At 32.7% G+C, this 22,313-nt stretch overlaps 2 protein-coding genes across 2 annotated transcripts; both read right to left on the reverse strand.

Moving 5' to 3' along the window:
* Positions 1 to 474: 474 nt before the first annotated feature.
* Positions 475 to 3,570, reverse strand: LOC144549671 (F-box protein At4g22280-like). Its single transcript, XM_078298444.1, has 4 exons — positions 3,428 to 3,570; positions 1,872 to 2,811; positions 1,200 to 1,349; positions 475 to 905 (listed from the first exon to the last, which is right to left on the reverse strand). Exons 2-4 carry the CDS (start codon positions 2,802 to 2,804, stop codon positions 723 to 725), a joined length of 1,266 nt encoding a protein of 421 aa, XP_078154570.1. The 5' UTR covers positions 2,805 to 2,811; positions 3,428 to 3,570; the 3' UTR covers positions 475 to 722.
* A 7,062-nt stretch (positions 3,571 to 10,632) lies between these two features.
* Positions 10,633 to 13,730, reverse strand: LOC144549245 (putative receptor protein kinase ZmPK1). Its single transcript, XM_078297967.1, has 2 exons — positions 13,691 to 13,730; positions 10,633 to 13,197 (listed from the first exon to the last, which is right to left on the reverse strand). The coding sequence occupies exons 1-2, from the start codon at positions 13,706 to 13,708 to the stop codon at positions 10,807 to 10,809; spliced, it is 2,409 nt and encodes an 802-aa protein (XP_078154093.1). The 5' UTR covers positions 13,709 to 13,730; the 3' UTR covers positions 10,633 to 10,806.
* Between the last annotated feature and the right edge of the window lie 8,583 nt (positions 13,731 to 22,313).

Genomic DNA, 22,313 nt, shown 5'->3' on the forward strand with positions numbered 1-22,313 from the left:
GGAATTGATATTAACACAACAAAAGCAGTAGTTTATGCAATAAGTTGCAAGCTACAAATAGTGCAACCTTTATTTCTTAATATAAAAACAAATAGTTCAAATTGTAGAACAGATCTCTGAAACATTAACATTGGTCAGTGATATAATTAAGTAGAATGTGGATTTGGGAGTTAGTTACTGTTGCTGATAAAGCTCAAAATCCAACTTGCATTAGTTTGACAGTGGATATGTGAGTTGCTTTTGGTTGTTGGTCAATATAGAAATTTCTATATTGCACACTTCAAACAAGGTAATAAGAACAAAGCCACAACAATTAGCAAAACCTTGCACATAATCACATCAACATATAAAAATAATTACTAAAATATAAACTTATAGAAGCTCAGTGCCGCAACAATTTCCCAATAATCTAACAAAAGAGGACGAAAAAAACAAAATCAAGGTACTGTTCCCAAATCTTCCCCAAAAGTACAGGTTTCCAAAAATAACCCTGGTAGCTAACCCCTGATACATAAATTCTTTATTAAAGCCACCTGCATCCCAAAATTACATTCACTCACAAAATAGTAGAAAATTGCAAAACACACCAACTTCAGTTCAAAATTTGTCATAACCACCAGAAAATATTACATTTTAGATGATATTAATACAACTAGTCATACATCACTAGTCGCCCCAAAGTTATCCAGAAGATCGAAATTTTAAACAAGATGAGAGAAAATTTAAACAATAATTTCACCAATGATCTTAACATGGACAAGCAACTTGTTGATCAGCTGATCAACAAATCCATTATCATTTTTAAATCCCACAATTCTAACGGTCTTAAGGAACTCCCGCTGGACTAATATATCTCCCGATCCCTCCTGAGTTATCTCCTCGTCTATAAATTTCATGACCCGTGCCTTCCATAGTAACAAAAAAAAGTTATATATATATGTTTCATTGATCATATATCCTTCTAGAAGGGCTTCATTGAGGGGGGTAATATGAATAGCACCTAGTATTACACGATCTTTACTATATCATTAACTTCCTGATCTAAAAGTACATTTCTACTAAATCTATTGACTGTAAATACTCGAAGCTTGTCATCTCTTTTATTCGATAAATTTGGAACATTCTATTATCTCACTAGTTGACTTTGATTTTGTAAGTACCAGTAGCTTTACCGAGAGAGAGAGAGAGAGAGAGATTACTTGGAAGTTGGTTAAGGTGAGCTCCTGTAGTTTAGGTGAGTGATGAAGAAAATATGTTGTAAGATCAAAACCATAGACACCCCAAGTCACAAGTTCCAGGCGCTTTAAGTTGTTGAAGATTGGACAATTAGAAAAATCCTTCTTTTGTACCTATTTTCATTAAAAAGTATAATTAAAACAAGGTCAATATTCAAGAGAAAGAAAAAAAAAAAAAGAAGCAAAATCACAAAGCTAATTACAAATGAGAACTCTGGATATTTATTAAAGCCATAGGATGTGTTTACTCCAACCACAAACAAATATCATGTACATTTATTATTCTGAATAGTATCTGAATTAATATCAAAACAAAAATCATCGTGTATTTATGGCAAGACAGCATCAAGAACCAATCAATTTAAAAAAATGCTATTTTAATTTTGTTGCAGCATGTGAAAAGCCCTCGTAGGCTTATATTAAATGAAGTCACGTGAGTTAGTTTAATAAATGTCCTAATAAACATTTAGGGTATGTACCGAGCTTGGGTAGACTTTGGAGTGCATATATATCTAACAGGAGCACGATTTTATTTATTTGAAGTATCAAAAATAAAGGCCAACAAAGAGTATATGCAGAAGTAGAAGCAATGCAGATTTTTTATTCTAATATTTTGCAAAGAGAAAATGCCTTTACCAACTCAGGGAAACCCAAATCAAGCAATAAGCGTTCGACATTTGAAAGGTTGTGAATAAGCTTGGGTCCCATAGTAACAAATTTATCATGATCATACCAACCACGAATACAGATCGAGGCATCAACTAGCAATGGCATATTTAGCAACATAATTTCCCCCATTACCATTACTTTAATATCCAAATATTGGAGATTAGGCAAGGAAATATGCAATCCCTTTATGTAACAAGAACTATTAAGAACCAACTTCTTCAAAGTGTTGGAAAATATCTGAATGAAGCCGATAGAACAACCTTGTAGCACTAATTCTTCAAGCAAAAGACACCCCAACAAAAGCTTCTTGAAAGAGTCATCGCTCATTGTAACACCATCAAGGTTAAGGGTTTTAAGGCAAGGAAGGTTTACTGAGTTGGGTTCTATAGCTACAAAACGATTAACTTTTGTAGAGAGGCACAGTTGGAGATATGTTAGTGATGCACTAGTAAAAATGAGATTAGCGTTTAAATTCAGATGTTCACACGAAACTATTTTGACTAAACACTCTTGAGGCCCCAACTTCATCACATCACCAATACAATCAACAACAGTTTGAGTGAGAGGCCAGTAAAGAGAATCCAACCGAAGTTGAAATCTGTTAACAGATGAAGTCTCTCGTTTCTCCAACACACTTTTCACAAGTTGTTCGAATTTGGTCACAAATGCTACAGCTATTTCACCATAAACAAACTTTGGCAACCCAAACTCTTGAATGTTAAAATTCAGATCCGGTACAGAAGCCCATGTGTTTATCCATGTTTTGGACAAGATGCATGTCTGTACAGCCTCTCTTGTACTAAGAAATGATAGGATATGCATGCGAACATCATCAGGCAAGCTACTGATACTATCAATACCATCATTCTCCTCACTACCATGTCTATAGATATTCGTCATCTTTCACCTTCACAAAAGCAACAAACTTTAATGCGCTACACAGTTAATTGCTTCTCAAATTTCAAGAATTAAGATGAACGTATCTTAATTAAAATAAGAAGCAACATATCCCAAGTGTTACAAGTACAACAGTGATCTAGGTTCTCACCTTTCTCAACCACAATCATAGTTACGATTTAAGAAAATATCCCAAATAAGAAAATAAATAAAAGTATTTGTTATATAAGTTTGTGCTATTCATTGATTTTTTTTCAATTTGTAGCTTTTTTCAATCTGTAACTTTTTTTCTTCTTCTTATATAATAATCACAATGACATTTTCAATTTGTGCATATGCATTATGCAACTTACAAATTCGAGCTTTTAAAAATTCTACAATTTCGACCATGTCCCAGATCTTAGATAGCATTAAGAACAAATCTCAATTTCATAAGTTGGAGTATGAACCAAAGAAACCAGCAAAGATAAGAAAAGGGGAAAACTACCGATCAAGATAACAGAGAACAACCTCCAGATCCAGTAAGGAACCAAGCATGCAAGCACAAATTCAAGCTTTAAAGTCAGCCATTACTGACTATTTTACCCAAAATCAAACAAAACTTATAAGAGAAAAAGGACTTGTACCAGTATGATGAGAAATCGAGCAAAGGAGGGCGGGTTCGATCTAGCGCCTCTCCCTCAGTCCTTCTTCGGTCGGGCGACTACACCATTCACCACTAAAATTAGTTTTGCTTTTGCGAAAGAGAGGCGATGAAGAGGGAGGAAGACACAAGACAGGGTTTATGATTTAAGACTTGAGACGGGCGACGAAGATTGGGAACATGTATTCCTCTCCAGTATGTGTAAAGGTTTGCGATTTACTCTCATCCACTTTGAGATTCGGGCTAGCTCAGGGACAATATTATTTGGATTTTGAGATTTGTGCAATGTTAAAAGAATGGTCCGGATGCACTAATTCTAACAGATTGCCTTTTACGGTACGGGGAGGATGTGAGAGTGAGAGTGAGAGTGAGAGGCGAGGTACAGTTGCTAAACAGACTGGTATAGATTTTGAGGTGCTTAACGGGCCGACTAAATATCGTTCAAATTCAGCCCGTTTGTTCACCAGCTATTTAATTAGCAAACATTGTTTGAATAATACTTTGGGTGATGTTTAATTAATTTCTTTTTTCGTGCTGTTAATTTTACTTTTCTATATGCAATTCTCCTTTTATTAAGCTAAAAAGTTCGAAACAATTGTCCGGCGCATATTTGCTGTTAATTTTACTTTTGTATATGCAATTCGCCTTTTATTAAGCTAAAAAGTTAAAAACAAGAGGGATTTTTAATGCTGTTAATTAGCAACTGTACTTCGCCATCCTCCCCGTACCTGAAATTTGACATTCAAGAGTTTGGGTTGCCAAAGTTTATTTATGGTGAAATAGCTGTAGCATTTGTGACCAAATTCAAACAACTTGTGAAAAGTGTGTTGGAGAAACGAGAGACTTCATGTGTTAACCGATTTCAACTTCGGCTGGATTCTCATTACTGGCCTCTCACTCAAACTGTTGTTGATTGTATTGGTGATGTGATGAAGTTGGGGCCTCGAGAGTGTTTAGTCAAAATAGTTTCGTGTGAACATTTGAATTTAAATACTAATCTCATTTTCACTTGTGCATCACTAACATATCTCCAACTGTGCCTCTTTACAAAAGGTACTCGTTTTGTAGCTATAGAACCCAACTCAGTAAACCTTCCTTGCCTTAAAACCCTTAACCTTGTTGGTGTTACAATGAGCGATGACTCTTTCAAGAAGCTTTTCTTGGGGTGTCATGTGCTTGAAGAATTAGTGCTACAAGGTTGTTCTATCGGCTTCAGTCAGATATTTTCCATCACTTTGAAGAAGTTAGTTCTTAATAATTCTTGTTACATAAAGAGATTGCATATTTCCATGCCTAATCTCCAATATTTGGATATTAAAGTAATGTCCAGGGAAATTATGTTACATATGCCATCGCTAGTTGATGCCTCCATCTATATTATTGGTTGGTATAATCAGGATGAATATGTTACTATGGGACCCAAACTTATTCATAACCTTTCAAATGTCGAAAACTTACAGCTTAAATTCGATTACCCAAACGGAAAGGTACTTTTTCTTTGCATTATATTTGAAACAAAAATCTGCAATGCTTCTAATTAATTTTGCAGGTACTCATTGCTGGCCTTATTTTAGGTACTTTAGAATTAAACAAAACCCTATGTTAGTGGATTTAAGTCTTGCAAAACCACAATGTTTAACAATACTGTTTTTCTATCGATATGCATATTCATCAAATATACAATTTTTACTTGTCATTATATTTTTAAGTATAATATGTGCTGCAGTGCTTGTTTTGGCACATTGCTAGTGGTAATTAGTTATGTTCAAGATTTAAGAGAGAATGCATATTCTAAATTGCTTGGTTCTTAATGCTACAAAATTAAAATAGCATCATTTTAAATTGATTGATTCTTGATGCTATCTGCCATAAATACACAATGATTTTTGGTTTCAAATGTAATTCATATACAATTCAGAATTTTCAACTATTGTTGTTGGTGGAAACACATCCTATGGCTATAATAAGCATCCAAATTTCTCATTTATAATTAGCTTTTGTGGGTCTTTTTTTTTGTGGAACCTAGTTTTAATTTTACTTTGTATTAAAAATAGGTACAAAAGAAGGATTTTTCTAGTTGCCCAGTCTTCAACAACTTAAAGCGCCTGGAACTTGTGAGTTGGTGTGTATGTGTCTTTGATCTTCCACCATATTTCCTCCATCACTCACCTAAACTACATGAGCTCATCTTAAAAACCAAGCATGTAATCTCTCTCTCTCTATATCTCTCTCAGTGTTGCTACTAGTACTTGCTCTTTTTCCCATGCCTCAATTGAGGGGGGTGGCAACCATAAAGTGATCAACTAATGAGATGGTAAAAAGTTCCAAATTTATCGAATAAAAAAAGTGACAAGCTTCGAGTATGTACAGTTAATACATTTACTAAAAATGGACTTATATCATGAAGATAACAATATAGTAAAGGCTGGTACCAAGTATTGTTTATATTAACCCTCTCAGTTGAGCCCTTATCAAATGATTCATGACCAATGAAATGTAACTTGTTTTGTTTTGTTACTATTGAAGTATGGCAGGATGGAATATTTAAACGAGGAGATAACTCAGGAGGGGTCAGAAAATGCATTAGTCCAGCGGGAATTCCTTAAGACAGTTAGAATTGTAGGATTTAAAAATGATAATGGATTTGTTGATCACCTGATTAACAAGTTGCTTGTCCATGTTAAGATTATTGGTGAAATTGATATTGTTCGGCCAGATCCTTGTCCATGAATTTATGACTCAGTTATATTAATGTCATATAATATGTAATACATTGTGGTTGCATTTTGCGTTTTCCTCATATTCGTACTATCTTGTTGTTGCGGATGTAATTTTGGGTTGCAGAGGGCTTTTTAGTAATTATGCATTATCCAATTAATTTCTTTTTTCGTGCTGTTAATTTACTTTTCTATATGCAAGTCGCCTTTTATTAAGCTACAAAGTTAAAAACAATTGTCCGGCGCATATTTGCTCCTAGATAAGATCGCCCACTAAAACAATATTTTTCTCAAAACATTGTTTATTACATATAAAAATAAAAGTTAAAAGTCCACACTTGACAAATTATATATTTAAATATATAATCAGTAAATAAAATCGATGCGTGACAACTCTGAATGACAAATGATCCAAGGAACTTCGTAAATTCATATTTAAATTTATACTTAATAAATAAATTAATACGTAAGGTAATCTAAATGATAAAAAAATTTATTAATCTAAAAGATAATATTTGATTTTTTTTATATTTAATTAGAATTGAAAAACCGATTTGTCAAGAAAGAGATTATTTTTTTTTTCAAAAATAACAATATCAAATTATTGATTCGATTCACATAGAGTGTTCGCACGTTCACACGGACACAGTGGAAAGAATCCTCACACAGGAAATGATGCAACGGAGAAACATGGGAACAGATAGGGGCAATTGTGCCTGGAATTTTTATTAATAGAAAATATATTAAATAAATATCGAGATTAGAGAATGCTTTTGATTTTTTTTGAGATATAGGAAAAACATTTAGATTAATCACGGTCTCTGGACGTTGTGGTTTATCACAGCCAAAATTAGCAGCAGATTAACCATTCTAACTAGATTAATCATTTTCTAACTGAACCAGAAAAAAAAAATCTGTCCGTCGTAGGTAGAAACGGCCCGACCCTGTCCGTGATATATAGCAACGGGCAGGCGCCTGTCTGAAACCCACTGGTCCCGTTCGGCAACACATGGTGGATTAAATAATAATCCGTGCTAAGGAGGGGTTGTTCGGTAAGCTAAAGGAAGGGGCGAAGGATTAAGATAGCTAAAGGAAGCTAAAGGAAGGGGGGGAGGTGCCTTAAGGAACGGGCAGGGGATTAAGATCCGGACAAAAGGAGGCTAAAGAAGGTTGTCTTAATCCATGCTAAGGAACCGGTGTTCGGCAAGATTAAGTGACTAAGAAAGCTAAAGGAGGCTCCTTTAACCTTAAGGAGGCTTAAGGAGGCCCTAGCCGAACGGGGCCACTATTTCCATCAAAAGATAAAGATCCTTTAAACATACATGCTTGATAACTTGGATAGACTGGGTCCACTCCACTAGTCGTGCTTTGAAAATGGGTATTAATTATATCAAAAGGAAAAGGAACGTCAGATGGATCCAAAATTAACACAAGCTGTTGCGGTACCATGCTGTCAGATATTTATCAAACCTCTGGCCGTCATACTCCATTATGGCCCGAAACTTTTTTTTTTTTTTAAATCTCTGGCCGTGATGGATTATAACGGCCCGAGTTTTTTTTGGTTTTTTTTTCTTTGCGGTTCAGTTAATTAGCGCTAATTCTGGTCATCTGTCACGTTTTTTCTATATCTCGAAAAAAATCAAAACCGTTCTCTAATATTAATATTTATTTAATTTATTTCCTATTAATAAAAATTTCGACAATTGTGCCTAAACTGCCCCTCTGAATCAGTGCTACATGTAATTTTCCTCTGTCCAATCCATGGGAGTGCGTATCCTCTGAGATATCTCAACTTTTGCGTGACCGACGTGTCCGGTGCCTATTCGGGGTGATGTAGGGGGGTAGTGTCATGTGGGCTTTGAGATTCGTAAAGTCACGCAAAGTTTGAGATATCTCAGAGGATACGAATTCGTTGCATGGCACAGAGAATGGCAAGTTTTCTTCTTTTGTGCTTGCTGGCATATTTGGAAAACAAAACGGGATAATCTTCTCAGGAAGGAGAGTTAAGTCTCGAACAGTGGCTGAGAAGATAGTACATGAGGGACCGGAGAATGTGGTTGAAATATTGCAACGTTGGTACAAGAGGAATGATGGGTACCAATCTGTTTGGGTACCGGTTTTATTTCAATAGGAATGAAGTTGAATTCATAAAAACAAAAAAAAAAAACAAAAAAAACTGGACGCCATAATTTATGGCTATAATCGTCAGGGCTTTTGATCCTGTTTCTTTCAATTTTTTTTTTATTATTCCTATAATCCTATTAATAAAAAGTTTGGTTTTATACATAAAAATTTTACTTAAAAGAGTTGGTTTTAAGTGTGATTGGTGGCACTTTTTGGTATTAGTGTATTGATAACGACATCTCTTTCTTGTTTCTATAAAAAATGTATCTCTATTTTCTATTTTTGTTAGTTGGGTTTTATTGTATATCATGATATACTTTAGGAAATGGGTCAATTTTTAAGTAAATGGGTCAATTTTTGTGGAAAAGTTGCTTTGTGAAATATCTTTGACCATTGAGGGGTGAAAACAGAGTGAGTACGGAGCGGATAGTGGTAAAATTATATTCATATTTTTTTTTTTGGATACAAATACAGATCGAATATCAGTCAAATACATATACAGATTGGGATCAGATTAGATATTTATTAAACTAATATTAAAAAATATCAAAGTTCATAATATTTATCTAATTTTAATAGTGAATAACAATATTTTTTTCACAATATATATTAAAATATATGATATAGATCTACTATTCGGATACGGATAACTTAAAAGGGTTTTATCAGTATCTATATCTACGCGGATATTCGGATATCGAATATATCCATATCTAATTTTTTGAATACAGATCGAGTACAAATTAATATATATCCATATCATTTTCACCACTAGCATTGTAGGCTGCACAATTTCTTTGGCCATTGTACACGCAATTTCCATCTGAGTTTAAAAATATAAACATAGTTTTGAAGCAAGAAAAGTTAGAAAATTAACTGATACCGCTTGAATTTCCATCTGACTTCTAGAAATATAAAAAGTGTTTGACTTGTCAGAAAAAGCCAAAAAGTCTAATTCTGACCTTCGTTATTATTAATTAAAAAATTAAAAAAGTTGACAATAGTGAAAGAATTCGATAAATTTCGAAATATAAAAAAATCATGATAATTTATAATTTTCAGATTATCAGATTCAATTAAATTCCTAACTAATAAAACAACAACACAAAAAAAGCCAAGACATTAATATCTATAACGTTCTGATAATTGCCCTTGCGAAAAGTTCTAAGTTATCAAGTTAGATATTTGAATGTAAATCCGGACGTTATAGCGTACAGTACCTAACGTCCGGGTTTTTTTTTTTCTTTTTTTTACAATTATGTTAATTAGTAATTTAATTGATTTTGCTAATATGAATATTATGGTATATAACAGCGGATTGTTATAAATCATAACAGTTTTCTTATTTTTCAAAATATATCAAATTCATTAACTATTATTGTTTTTTTTTATATTTTTTCTATTATTAAAAAAATCGGTTGTAACATCCCATTTTCTTAACGGGTTGAAAATTTATTTGACTAGAATTACTTGTATTATTTTTCAATCAAAAAAAAAAGATTTCATGATAGTCTTTGCAAAATTTTAAATAAATATATATATATTCCTACAAAGTTTGTTAGATACATAGTATCTAGTTAATTTTGTAACAATTTGGATTTCTAAATTACTATTATAAATGTTAATTAACTGAACTGTACGTGTAATTTTTTTTGTTCTTGCTTGGAGTAATTTAAAATTTATTGTAATGTCATATTAGATGAATACATATTATTTTAAAGGGGATTTATTTTTAGAAATATGAGGGGTTTAATGTAAATTTTCTAACCATTAAATAAGATGAAATATTTAATGATCTTTTTGTTGATGTTGGGAGGACACATGTCATTACTAGAACTATCAATAATCTCAACTTCACCAACCGTACAATTTTTATCCTCTAATAAAATAATATTAGATTAATTTCTTGTTAATCAATTGCATGTGGGGACACTTGTCATAGTTTCTTTACAGCCACCAAAACCACACTAATATTTTTGTGCCGCTATTTCTCTTAAAAAGGTAAATATAGGAAGACCATAAAAAAAATAAGAAAATACAACCATTAATTGTTCTTTCTGCTGGGTAACACTATTTCGACCACCTAGCTATACAAAGAAATTAACGAAAATTAAAGGAAAATAGAGAGAAAACAGAAATTGATCTAAATGAACAAAGCAGGAAATGTATTTTAGCCATATTCGGAAGTTATACTGTCATATGTAAAAGTAAAATAATGTTGAAAATGCTTTTTAGCCATATTTGTTCGCACAAAAAGTGACGACTTGGAACAAAGCAGTTCTGAAATATTATCATTATTTAATTCTATAACTACAATAAAGCAAATAAACACCTCGTTTAATTTCTAATATCTGTCATGAAAATACAATATTTAAGAAGTTCATTTAGATAGCAGCCGAAACTCGATCATTGCCCTATTAATGACATAAAATATAATTAAGGATTGGTAAATGATCCTACTAAGCAGAGGAAGCCCCATGCCTTATTACATAAAAAATACCATATATAGCACATTTATCTTTTAACTCTCATGTGTAAGAAGAAACTCAACAATGGAATTCATGCATGGTCTTCGATTTCTATCATCTTCAACGCAAGACAATGCTATCTCTACCATAGCCTTAGCTTGCTTTTGGTCGAACTCGGCACCTAAATTCGGATCAACAAAATAATGAACCCATGACTCTTGTATCTCATGCCTTTCATTTAACATGCGAACCATCATTCTCATATCTTCATAGGACTGTTTTTCTCCTTCAACTGTCCAATCTGAAAGCCGTTTTCCCTTTACTATCTCCAAAAGCACAATTCCGTAACCGAATACATCAATCTTAGATGTGATCGGTAGATTTGAAGCCCACTCTGGAGCCATGTAACCCCTGGTTCCCCTTATATGTGAAATTCTTGATCCAATAGCTCCTCTTTTGAATAGCTTTGCAAGCCCGAAATCTGCAATCTTTGGTTCAAAATCACTTCCCAAAAGAATATTCTCCGGCTTTACATCGCAATGTATGACCCATTCAAGACACTCTTCATGGAGATAAGCTAACCCTCTTGCCATTCCTAGTGCAATTTTGAACCTCTCTTTCCATCCAAGCACTTTTGCTGGCGTATCTCCTATAAAGAGGTGATTGTCTAAGGAACCATTTTCAACATATTCAGAAACTAGAAGCCTATGTGATCCATCAAAACAAAAACCAAGTAGTTTTACCAGATTCATGTGATAAATTCTGCCTATTGTACTCACCTCAGCCCAAAACTCTTCTTCTCCTTGAATCACATCTTTCAACTTCTTGACTGCAATCGCTCTTTCATCTTCCAATTTTCCCTTGTATACTGTCCCCGAACCACCCATTCCGATCACTTCCTTGAAATTTTGAGTTGCCTTTCTTAGCTCTTTGAATGTGAACTTCCTGAATTGGCTGCCCATCAACTCATAGCCTTGTTCTGCTAATGACGCATTTATCCCTCTTTTGTATACAAAACACCAGCCTAATATCCTGAAAAGGATCTCTATCAATCCAAGTGCAGCAACAAACCCATAGAAATAGACCCAATTAATCTTTGATCCTTTTCTTGTGTACAAATGAGTTGAATCTACATCATCACTGTTATTATTGCAGATCAAGTTAAGCACTTCAGGTTCATAAACCCTTGACATTCGAGCATTTTTTGGAACTTTAAAGTATATGCCACCTTTCATCGATATAGAGGATTTTCCATTAAACAAAGCAATTTTGGTATAACATTTGTCAATCCTCCTGATGTATTGGATTGCTTGACATGTACACTCCCTTTTGCAAAGATTTTTGCAGTGACTTAATGATACATTCTCTTCAAAATCAAGATCGTAACCCCAAAAATCACTATGTGGAAGCTTAACAAAGGTCGTGGAGTTAGGTTCATGGCAATTTATTTTGAATTTGGGTTTGCAACCTTTATTCCAATCACTTGGGTCGCTTACTTCATAGTTAGGAGGGCAAGAACAAGTAACTCTAGACTGGGTATAGAGGCACAAACCATTCATTCCGCATAGTCCGTGTACATTGCAAAGCAATTCAAATGCTATCCATGTCACAAACCATGTGCCAGATGAATTATTCAAGCTATACAACCTTAGATTACCATCGGAATCAAGGGTTAGCCTCCTTATAATCCCCAAACCTTTATCAGATGCTTCAAATGAAAACCTATCACTTGCAGTGAATTGCCCAAATTCATCAAGAACTCCGTACCTGCTACTGTTATAAATTGTTCTATTATTGTCCCAGGGATTACAGACATCAGGATTGGGCCAATATATGCTGGAAATGTCAGGCCCATCATATAACATTCGTAAAATATTATTGTTATCAAAGTAAAGGCTATAGTAACCGGCAGAGACCAATCCATTATTCTTTGAGGAGACAAGCTTTATGTTTCTTGTGATTGGTTGACCTGGGAGAAGGGTGTTAGTAGGATAATCGAAGCTTTGCCATACGGCAGTATTTTTAGAATCGGTCACAACTAGGTTGCCTGAGTCCAATAGTTTAATTTGGTTGGCTTGACTTGAGTTCGTGTTTGTGGACCACACTACGGTACCATCAATGACAGTCAGGACTACGCCACCATCCTCTCGAAAAGTTAATAGCGACCCCTTGCCATTAACTATAAGGTCCCACTTTGCGGTCCATACCTTAGTTTTGTCAGCCGAGTTTGTGAACCAAATTGAGAAGGTGTAGGCATTTGCACCAACGAGGATGAAGCCACAGGTGAAGACTTTGTTTGGCGAGACGAGTTTATCTGAATCGTTCTCAACTGAAAGGGCAGAACCTCTGAATAATGAACTTGCAAGTTGGTGAGGATGAGATGAGACCAACAGAAGCAAAATGACAGTGGCAATCAGAAGAAGGTTGAGGTTATTTTTCATTATCTTCAAAAAGGAGATGTATGTATTAGTGGGAAAGAAATCAAAACAAGATCTAGTTGCATATTGTAAACTGTGTATCTCTAATTAAGTTGGCCTATTTTACTTTGAACCAATTTCAAGCGTTAGAATTTTATAGAGTAGAGCATACATCTGACTGTTTAATTACATTCTAGTCACGTTCGTTCATTCTGCACTTGAATGTTGTAAATAACCAAAAAAAAATAAGGGTCCTGCATAAAGGCCTTCAAATCTTTACAGAAGCATATTGATTAAAGGGAGGTATAAAATGATGTTGTGTGCGGTGTTTCTGTTGGTTTGATTAAAGGGGTAGTATGAGGATTCCTATAATCAAAATTTAAGACGGTCAATGAAAAGTGTGTGTGTGTGTATTACACTATTTGTTTAATCAGTGATCTTTGTATAGTAATAATGTTAATTACTAAAAGGAAATTAAAGAAGGAGAATAGAAGTTATAAAGAAAGTTTAATTATCATACCGCTTTCTGAATCTCCATGAACTGACACCGAGGATGAGATAGTTGGAGCCTCGGAGGAATGATATATATAAGAGGAAAGGCTCTATGATATACCCAACGATTTTATATTAAATTATTAATAGATGATCAGAAGATTCCATGAAAATTCGGGGTCAACTGCCGTATGCATTGTGCTTGGCTAGTTGCTACTCCTAAATTCGGAATTCTTTTATCTTTATAAATTATTAAATTCAGACGTATGAAAATAGAAAAAGTGTCTCGTTTTTTACAAATATAGAAAAAACGGATTCATTGAGTCCAATTCAAATATTATGAATCAGACTCAATGGTTCAGATCCAAGTATTATACTTTTTGGGATCACCTTTGAACCGGAGCTTGATTCTCCTCTAATTGGACGGTTCAGATCAAATTAAAGATCAAAAAATAACACTTGGATCTAAATGATTGAGTCTAATCCATAATATTTAGATCAGACTCAATGAATCCGATCTTTCTATATTTATTGAAAATGGATCACTTATTTTTATTTTCATACTTCTAAATTTTATAATTTCTACATATAATTTTTGTTTCCTAAATTTTGATCTGAACATGCACTTACAAGAAAGTAGTGGAAAAATCCGACTAAGGCAAAAGTAAGATATGTTGGAGACTCAATAGTTCAATAGACTTGTAGGCTGTAGCTAACTTGCATGTGCTTTAATTTGTACGAAAACATGCACTAAAATTTGACCCACTAAATTTAATTGCATTGAAACTTTTTCACATACGACTCAATAATTCAATAGACTTGTAGCATATATAGGGCAGCAAGACAGGAACAGGTGCCGACTCAATAATTCGCGCGATGGCAATGCAAATTGTACATCCAATTAAAGTTGGGAATTAATTTCCACCAATTTTGCATTTTGTGCAAACCCACAATTAAACCCAATTAACCTACTCTTAAGCATTATCCACACAATACCACTTACTAATTAACTATCAAAGCGGGTGAACGGATCTGTTTTAGGCTTAAAAGAGCAGCATGTTTTAATGGGACATTAATTTTGTATTGAAATAAGAGTTATTGAATGTCGTCTGCGGAGGCGGGAACTCTGATTCCGTATTTTAATTAAAGAATGAAAGTAAGTTGATAGGGATAGTTTAGAAGGACAACTATATATAATTTGTAAAATGAAAAAAAGAATACAATTTACCCAAGGATTTAGCATTTTTGTGGAGTCGTTGTATTGAGTGTTGATAGAAGTCTAGAACGCAGGCAGGCACGAGAAGGTTAAATAAGATGACTTAACAGATACAATGATGTCAGCATGACGAAAGTTTTAATTAGTAATGTACGTCTCAGTTTCCCTAACATTTGAATATTTGATTTGACCGATCAATGATCGATCAATAAAATAAAGAAGGCTTTTGTTTGTTTCGATCGATCGATTGGGCTTTTGTTTGTTCCCTCACATTTGTTGGTATGGGCTGATAAAACATTAATTTGTCTATTTTATTTTATTTTATGCTCTGCTCGACCCCTCCCCACTTCCCCAGTCCCCATTAAGGTATTTTGTAATTTATAAACCACATCTTCGAAGATATTATAATACAAATATACACTAATCAAATTAGCTCAGAATGCCATCACTGGGCTGACGTCAGCAAAATGACATTAAACGGAGATGACATCACTTGGCTGATGTCAGCAAAAGTATTCTCTTTTGCGAAAGCAGACGGTGGTACATAGGATCTCCTGCGGCAATGATCTATTATAGCATATATACCTGTGTGAGTGATCAGGCGAGCTAGCCACCAGCCAGTTGTCCTATGTAATAAGCATAACTACAATTAAATTCTAAAAAAATACTTTATGAAGAAACTATTCCACTATATTTATATGTGGGCTTTCTCATTTGAGATAAAACATATAATGAATGCAACTTTAATTCTTTAGAAACTTATGTTTATCACATTCAAATCAAGTGTATCAATATGAAAATGAATGCAACTTTAATTAAAAAATCTTATAGTTTGGATAAAACAGTCCTGATAAACCTTTGTTTAACATAGTATATGAATCCAGGAACATAATTGCAAAAATACAAGGGGGTGAGTATCTAACTATCTATGGGTAGGGGTGTTCGGTTCGGTTCAGTTGCTTGGAGAAATTAAAGTTATAATTTGTTTCCAAATAAAAAATAAAAAAAATAAACCGAATTGATTTAGCGTTGCAACCGAACCGAATCAAAGTTTTATTTCGATTTATTCGGTTCAAATCAAAATATATTAACTTTTTTTATTTAAAGCAATTGATTTATAATAAACTGAAGTATATCGAGAAATAAACTAGAGTGTTAAGAAATAAACTGGGATATTAAGAAATAAATTGAAGTATTTAAAACAATGGATTAAGAAATAAACAGGGGTATTAAGAAATAAACAAGGGCAATCCGGACCAAATTCATAATATATAAAAGTTCGGTCGGTTTGGCTATTTTGGTTCTGAAAATTTTCAAACCGAACCAAACCAAAGTTATAATTTGGTTCAATTCAAAACCGATGAAACCAGACCCAATGAACAGATTCAAATCTGTTCCTTTTCTTAAGAAAATGTAAGAAAATGAGCACCCTCCTATTCTTCCATCCGGACCGTTCAAAATCGATCACACGGCTTCAATTACATATGATTTTTTTTAATAGATTATATTGATATAAAAGAAAAAAGTAATTGAAGCCGTATGATCGATTTTGAACGGTCCGAATGGAAAGGTGGGTGCTCCTTTTCTTGAGAAAATGAGCAAATTTGATTCCCCCAATGAACATGAATCTGTATCCTCTCCGGTATTGCAGAGGATTGCCCTCACTTTACGGTTTGAGATTAAATTTCAACCGGTTTGATATTCGGGCCGCAATAGGGGCAGTATTTTTGGGCTTTGAGATTCGTGCCAAGTTAAAAAGAGCGGTTCAGATCTAATAATAGTAAAAGATTCCCTTATCAGGTATTGGAGAGGATGTGAATTCCAATGAACAGCTGGAGGCTTATTAATTAATTAATTTTTTTTTTTAGGATAGTCCATAGGCAGACACACAATACCCGTCCTGCCACATGCGGGGGGGTTTGTGTTAGACTCAAAAAAATAAGTGTTGAAAAAGGTTGTCCTCGAGAAAAAGGCATTTACACTCTAAAATACCATTGCAACCCCTCAGAACTAGAATATTACATATCGTAATGGGGAAAACTTTTTTTGTCTATACCATATCTTATTTTTTTAAAAATAAATTTAATAGATTGTCAGCAAGCTTACAATTGGAAAGGACTACGGATTTCGTTCTCAATAGCTAGTTACATGCTGCAAGCTAGGAACAATTGTTGTAACAAAATTCATGCTGTGTATTATATGCTTTTTTTTGTGTGTTTTTTTATGTCCATTTTTCAAATATTTAATAACAAAAATAATTAAGTACGAAAGTAAAAGTATGAAATGGGATTTATATTATTTTTTTGTATACACATAAAAGCTTAAAAAAAAGTTAGAATAGAAACAATTATTATAACCTTGGGTTTCATTTGCGGATTAAAAAAAAAAGCGAGGCTATGATCCTGGCACTTCTGGTCTGGACCTTATTGCTTGTTGGTCCTTATAACGGGAATAATTTACACTAATATTTTCTTGTAAAAATAAAATTACAACTTCAGTTTCAAAACAACTTCTTTATTATACATAAGGGGAAAAAATGGTAAAACGAAATATAAATTTCTATAGTGAACAAACTTCGATTAAAATTACATAGATTGCCATTTTAATTGACGATATTGAACAAACTTCGATTAAAATTACACTTTATTATCTATTTAAATTGTATTAGTTTTTTAGCATAAGACACGTAATTTGTAATTATTATTGACTTATTAAACCGTGTGGCATCATTAATGTGTTGTGTTAATTATCGGTACTATGTGTCATAGTCTGTTTAAAAAATTTAATATGTTGGCACATCACATGTTTTAGATATGTCTAAACATAGCACACAAAACGTGTGTTGTGATTCAAATGTGTTGTGTTGTATTCCGAACTTGTAAAAATACAATACAAGTCTGAAACATGGCACGGCAACTCTAGAAAATAAAATTTCTATGTAAATTGTAAATTGTGAAATCAAAGGAGCATGTCTCGTCAACACGATTTTAGATGAAACTAATTAGCACACTTTTTTTATTTTCATTTCTTTTATTATCTTTTGAGAAACTTAAAATGTTTTCTTAAGTCTATATATGCATGTAGAATTATTTTGTACAAGGAATAGAGAAAAATTATAATTTGAATAGAGAAATCACATAATTTGTGTTGAACTTGTCTGTCGGTCCTCCTCCAAACTTCATATTATTACCATTAAAATGGTATGAGAGTGCAAATATAAAGTCCAAGGCATGATACAGAATCCCAAAGGGGGCTTTGTCAGGCCAAAATATACAGAATCCAATGTATTGCTGCAATAGATTACTGTAATTAGTCTTAGATGTAAAATTGTATATTCTATCAAGCTTTTTTATTTTTTCTAATATATATTGTACTCTATTTGGGGTTATATTGTTGTGAAAGTTATATATGACCGTAATTGTTGCTTATCATAACATATTTAGTACCTTTTCTATCTGTATTTATCTTTATTATTTGTTTGATGTTTTGTACTCCATTGGGGTCTCCTTATCACCAATTTTAGCTACATCAACTTATCGAGCATGTTTTAGTTGGATTAATTACAAAATTATTTTTAGCTTTCTTCATTTCTTTTGGTCCCTTTTTGCTGTTTTGCATGTAGCGTTGTATTTCATTAGTTTTTTAAGTCTAATTAATTGAATAGGGTTTAGGATAAAATTAACTCGCAATGTAAAGCATCTAATTTGAGATTAGCTATAGCTAGCTATCATTGACTAAGTCAACCCTCGAGATGAATAAGAAATAAGATGTGCCCAAATTTTTATTACTATTCAAAATTAATAAATATTTTTAAAATCTACCTCTCATGCGCTAAATTTTTTAAAATATGTTCAAACCGGAAATTAAATTTTCGGTTTTAGACCAAATTACCGGTAATTTATTTTTCAGTTTTGAAATTTCGAAATCTAAAAATGAATTTTCGGTTTTAATTTTGAAACTACAAAATAGGAAAATAAATTGCAGAATCTTATTAGATTCCCCCGATGTAAAAACCGAAGTAACCAATCTAACATTGCTGAATGTTTTACTGATTTTCACATACACGTGACGTGGCGAGAATTTAGGAAATTATAAGAATATGACAAAAATTAAAGCAATAACTTAACCTTTCTATTCATAAGATTCTCTGTTCTTGAAGCTATGACAAAAAAAATAAAAATAAAAAGGTAGTTAGGTCCTCTCCATTTGGTGGTAAACATCACATATCCAGGGTCACATAGCATCTGGCGTTTGTATTCAGAAACAACCTTATGATTCAAAATAACAAAAATAACAAAGGAAGAGCATTCTAAAACCTTTTTTCTACAAATATATTTTTTATTCGCAATATTTAAAAGAAGAGGAGGGTTCAAATGCCTTCATTTTTTGTGCCTCCATTATACCTCTATTTTTTAAAACTTTAATAACTCAAAATTTGAAACTTAAAAGTCAAAATAAAACCATTGTATATGATCTATATCATTCTATCTATGCACATGTAAAATATTATGACATTTCAACTTTATTTTGGTTGTCATCAAGATATTATAAAAAAAATGTACTAATGTGGATAATTTCTAAACGTTGATTTTTCAACTTAATAATTCACATAAAAACAAAATTGAAATGTGATAATATTTTATTAGCATATAGAGAAAATAACATAGATCACATCTAACCGCTTTATTTTGATCTTGATAATTTAAATTTTGATATTTATAATTTAAATTTTGAGTTATTGAAATTTTTAAAAATGGAGGCATTTGAAACATCTAGCAACTGTTCAGTAGAAGGTAGATTTCTTTCTTTTCATATATGCAACAAGTGAATAACAATTGAAAGGGAAACCTCCATTGTTTCACAAAATACAGAAAAAAAAGACATTAAAAAAAAGATGCATACAAGAGGGCTGACTTTGAAGTTTCATTGATGTATATAATAGTTAAGTTCTTGATGTTTCAATGTTTCATAAAGTTGTCTTTTTATTTCAGAAAAAGTTGCAACTAAACAAATAAACAAATAATATATATTTTTTTTCTTTCAGAACAAATACAAATAAATGAAGTTCTCCTTTATATTATTTTCTTAGTAGAGGGGGCTAACAATGACCACATATAAAACCAGTGCAGAAACATCAACATAACCTTTTGAGTCAAACCAAAAAGATGCAAGGAAAATATAACAGAATATTAATAAAAAAATAATATTAAAATGTACTAGCTAGCTGTAGTTCTCTAATACTAATCTTGAGGCCACAATTAAACATTTTCTTTATCAAGTTCAACAATATATACCAACATTTTGTATTTTTCTGATCCTCTGTAATAATCTCTGTCATTGTAATTGTGTAGCGAACATTACTCCGAGATATATATTAACTCGCTACGTATTTATTAACAATTAATTGGTAGCTGAAACTCAATTTGTAAGTGTAGGCGCGCAGGTCACGAAAGAGAACAGTGAACGTAGTTTTGTCGCAACTTTTTAATTCACTTATGACACAAACGGTAATTTTAATTAATAAGAAAAAAAAAACTAAAGCTTCATTTCGGTTCTTGAAACCGGAAATTTAATCTCCGATTTCGGACTGTCTAGAACCAAGAAATACATTTTCAGTAATTTGACCTAAAACTGAAAATTTAATCTTTGATTTAGGATTTAGAATTTTAGGATTTAGGGTTTATGGTTTAGCTCTGTGTCGTGCTATTTTTATTAAATTGGAGAAGATTCAAGTATCTGTTAAGAAGACAGTAGTACAGATCAGTTCAAAAACGATGATTAATTAATTACATAGTGCAATCCAAATTTTCAGTCGTTTACTCTCGCAAACTGACCAATTATAATTTTATAGTCGTATTATATGATATAAATAAAATTTCAGTTTATCCCTAAACCGAGACATATTCAATTCGGAGTTGGGCTGTCTGTAATACACTAGAAATTATTAAATTTTCTTTTTGTTACAGAAATTATTAATCAGAATTCAGAAATGAATTGCTTGGAAATATTCCCAGCATTAAAATTAAGCAGCAGCATAAAGTCTATACGGAAGATCGACACAGAAGTCCCGGATCCAAGAGCGCGTGGCAGCCACTGGAGAAGAAGGGTGAGATTCCATCCGTTGGATCAATTCAGTGGAGAGTGGAGCTTGCTACGCCGTTTGATGGAACACATGGTATGTCTATTGATTTTCCTGTGTATCTGCAGTGCAGCGTAATTCATTAAAGATAAGGAGAACCACCCGCTACCAGTGAACATATATATTTATGCCACACTAAATCAGCGACCTTGTTGCACATGGTACGGTGCACACGCGTTCGAAATTGGTTCAAATCGTTCCAAATGAAACTCCAACTTTTCTTTTTAGTTCGAAGCCCTGCTTTAATTTCGAACCAGTTCGATTTGAAACTGGTTTGAATCCCATCAAATTAAACTGGAACTCTTTTTTTCAGTTATAAATCCTACTTTTATTTCGAACCAGTTTATTTCGAAAATAGTTTGAACTCGAACTGGAATTGAATTAAGTTCAATTTAGTTTGATTAGTTTACATCCCTACTTGGATGTGTATACTATTATATGATTTTTTTTTTCTCAAAATAAGGCTTCCGTACATTAGTTCTAATATTTTTATTGTTAAGATTTGTTTTGCTCAATTTAAATTTGTATTGCAATATATAGAGACTAAATTCATAAAAATATGTATTTCTTATTTTGCAAATTTAAATTAGGACAAAGTTATCACTGAGGAAATGAAATCTACTCTTTTTCTTGAGAAAATGAGGATCCTCCTATTCTTCAATCTGAACCGTTCAAAATCGATCAAATAGTTTCAATTACATCTGATTCGTTTTAATAAATTATATTAATATAAAAAAAAGATTATTAAAACCGTTTGATCAATTTTGAACCGTTTAGATTGGAGAATAAAAGAGTCCTCCTTTTCACAAGAAAAGAAGCATACATTTGCTTCCGTCACCAGTTAAAATAGCATTTTTTTTATGATCAAAATTATTTAATATTAAATATATTATTATGTCTGATCCAATAGCTTTTTTTTTTATCAAAATTATTTAATATTAAATATACTTTTATGTCTGTTTTACACTAGAAAAAAGGAGGACATCTTGACCGTGGTCCGTGGGCCCATGTATAGCTACGGTTTCCACGTCACTAGAAGAAGTTCACCTTTTTGACATGATTTGTTTCTATTAATGTTCCTGTATAGCTACGGTGCAGCATAAGTTCGCTAGAGATATAAGCAACGGTCGCTACTACCGAACTTTTATAGTTATGCCACACTAAATCTGAGTTGGTAGTGCAAAAAGTGCATTTTCATCGACAACCAAGCCAAAATCAAAGCAAGTTTAATCAACTATAGTTTATCCTAAAAAAAAATTAACTTTAAGTTGCATAGACACAAATCTGAACAAACAT

This window comes from Carex rostrata, chromosome 35 (assembly GCF_964058835.1).
Source record: "Carex rostrata chromosome 35, lpCarRost1.2, whole genome shotgun sequence".
NCBI lineage: Eukaryota > Viridiplantae > Streptophyta > Magnoliopsida > Poales > Cyperaceae > Carex > Carex rostrata.

Bases quoted from the DNA above. Each gene is read 5' to 3' on its own strand.
- LOC144549671 (XM_078298444.1), bottom strand. From the start codon at position 2,804: ATGACGAATATCTATAGACATGGTAGTGAGGAGAATGATGGTATTGAT. The intron at 1,350-1,871 runs GTAAAGGCATTT...TAATGAAAATAG, and splicing joins ATTTGGGTTTCCCTGAGTTG to GTACAAAAGAAGGATTTTTC. The intron at 906-1,199 runs GTAATCTCTCTC...TTACTATGGAAG, and splicing joins TCACCTTAACCAACTTCCAA to GCACGGGTCATGAAATTTAT.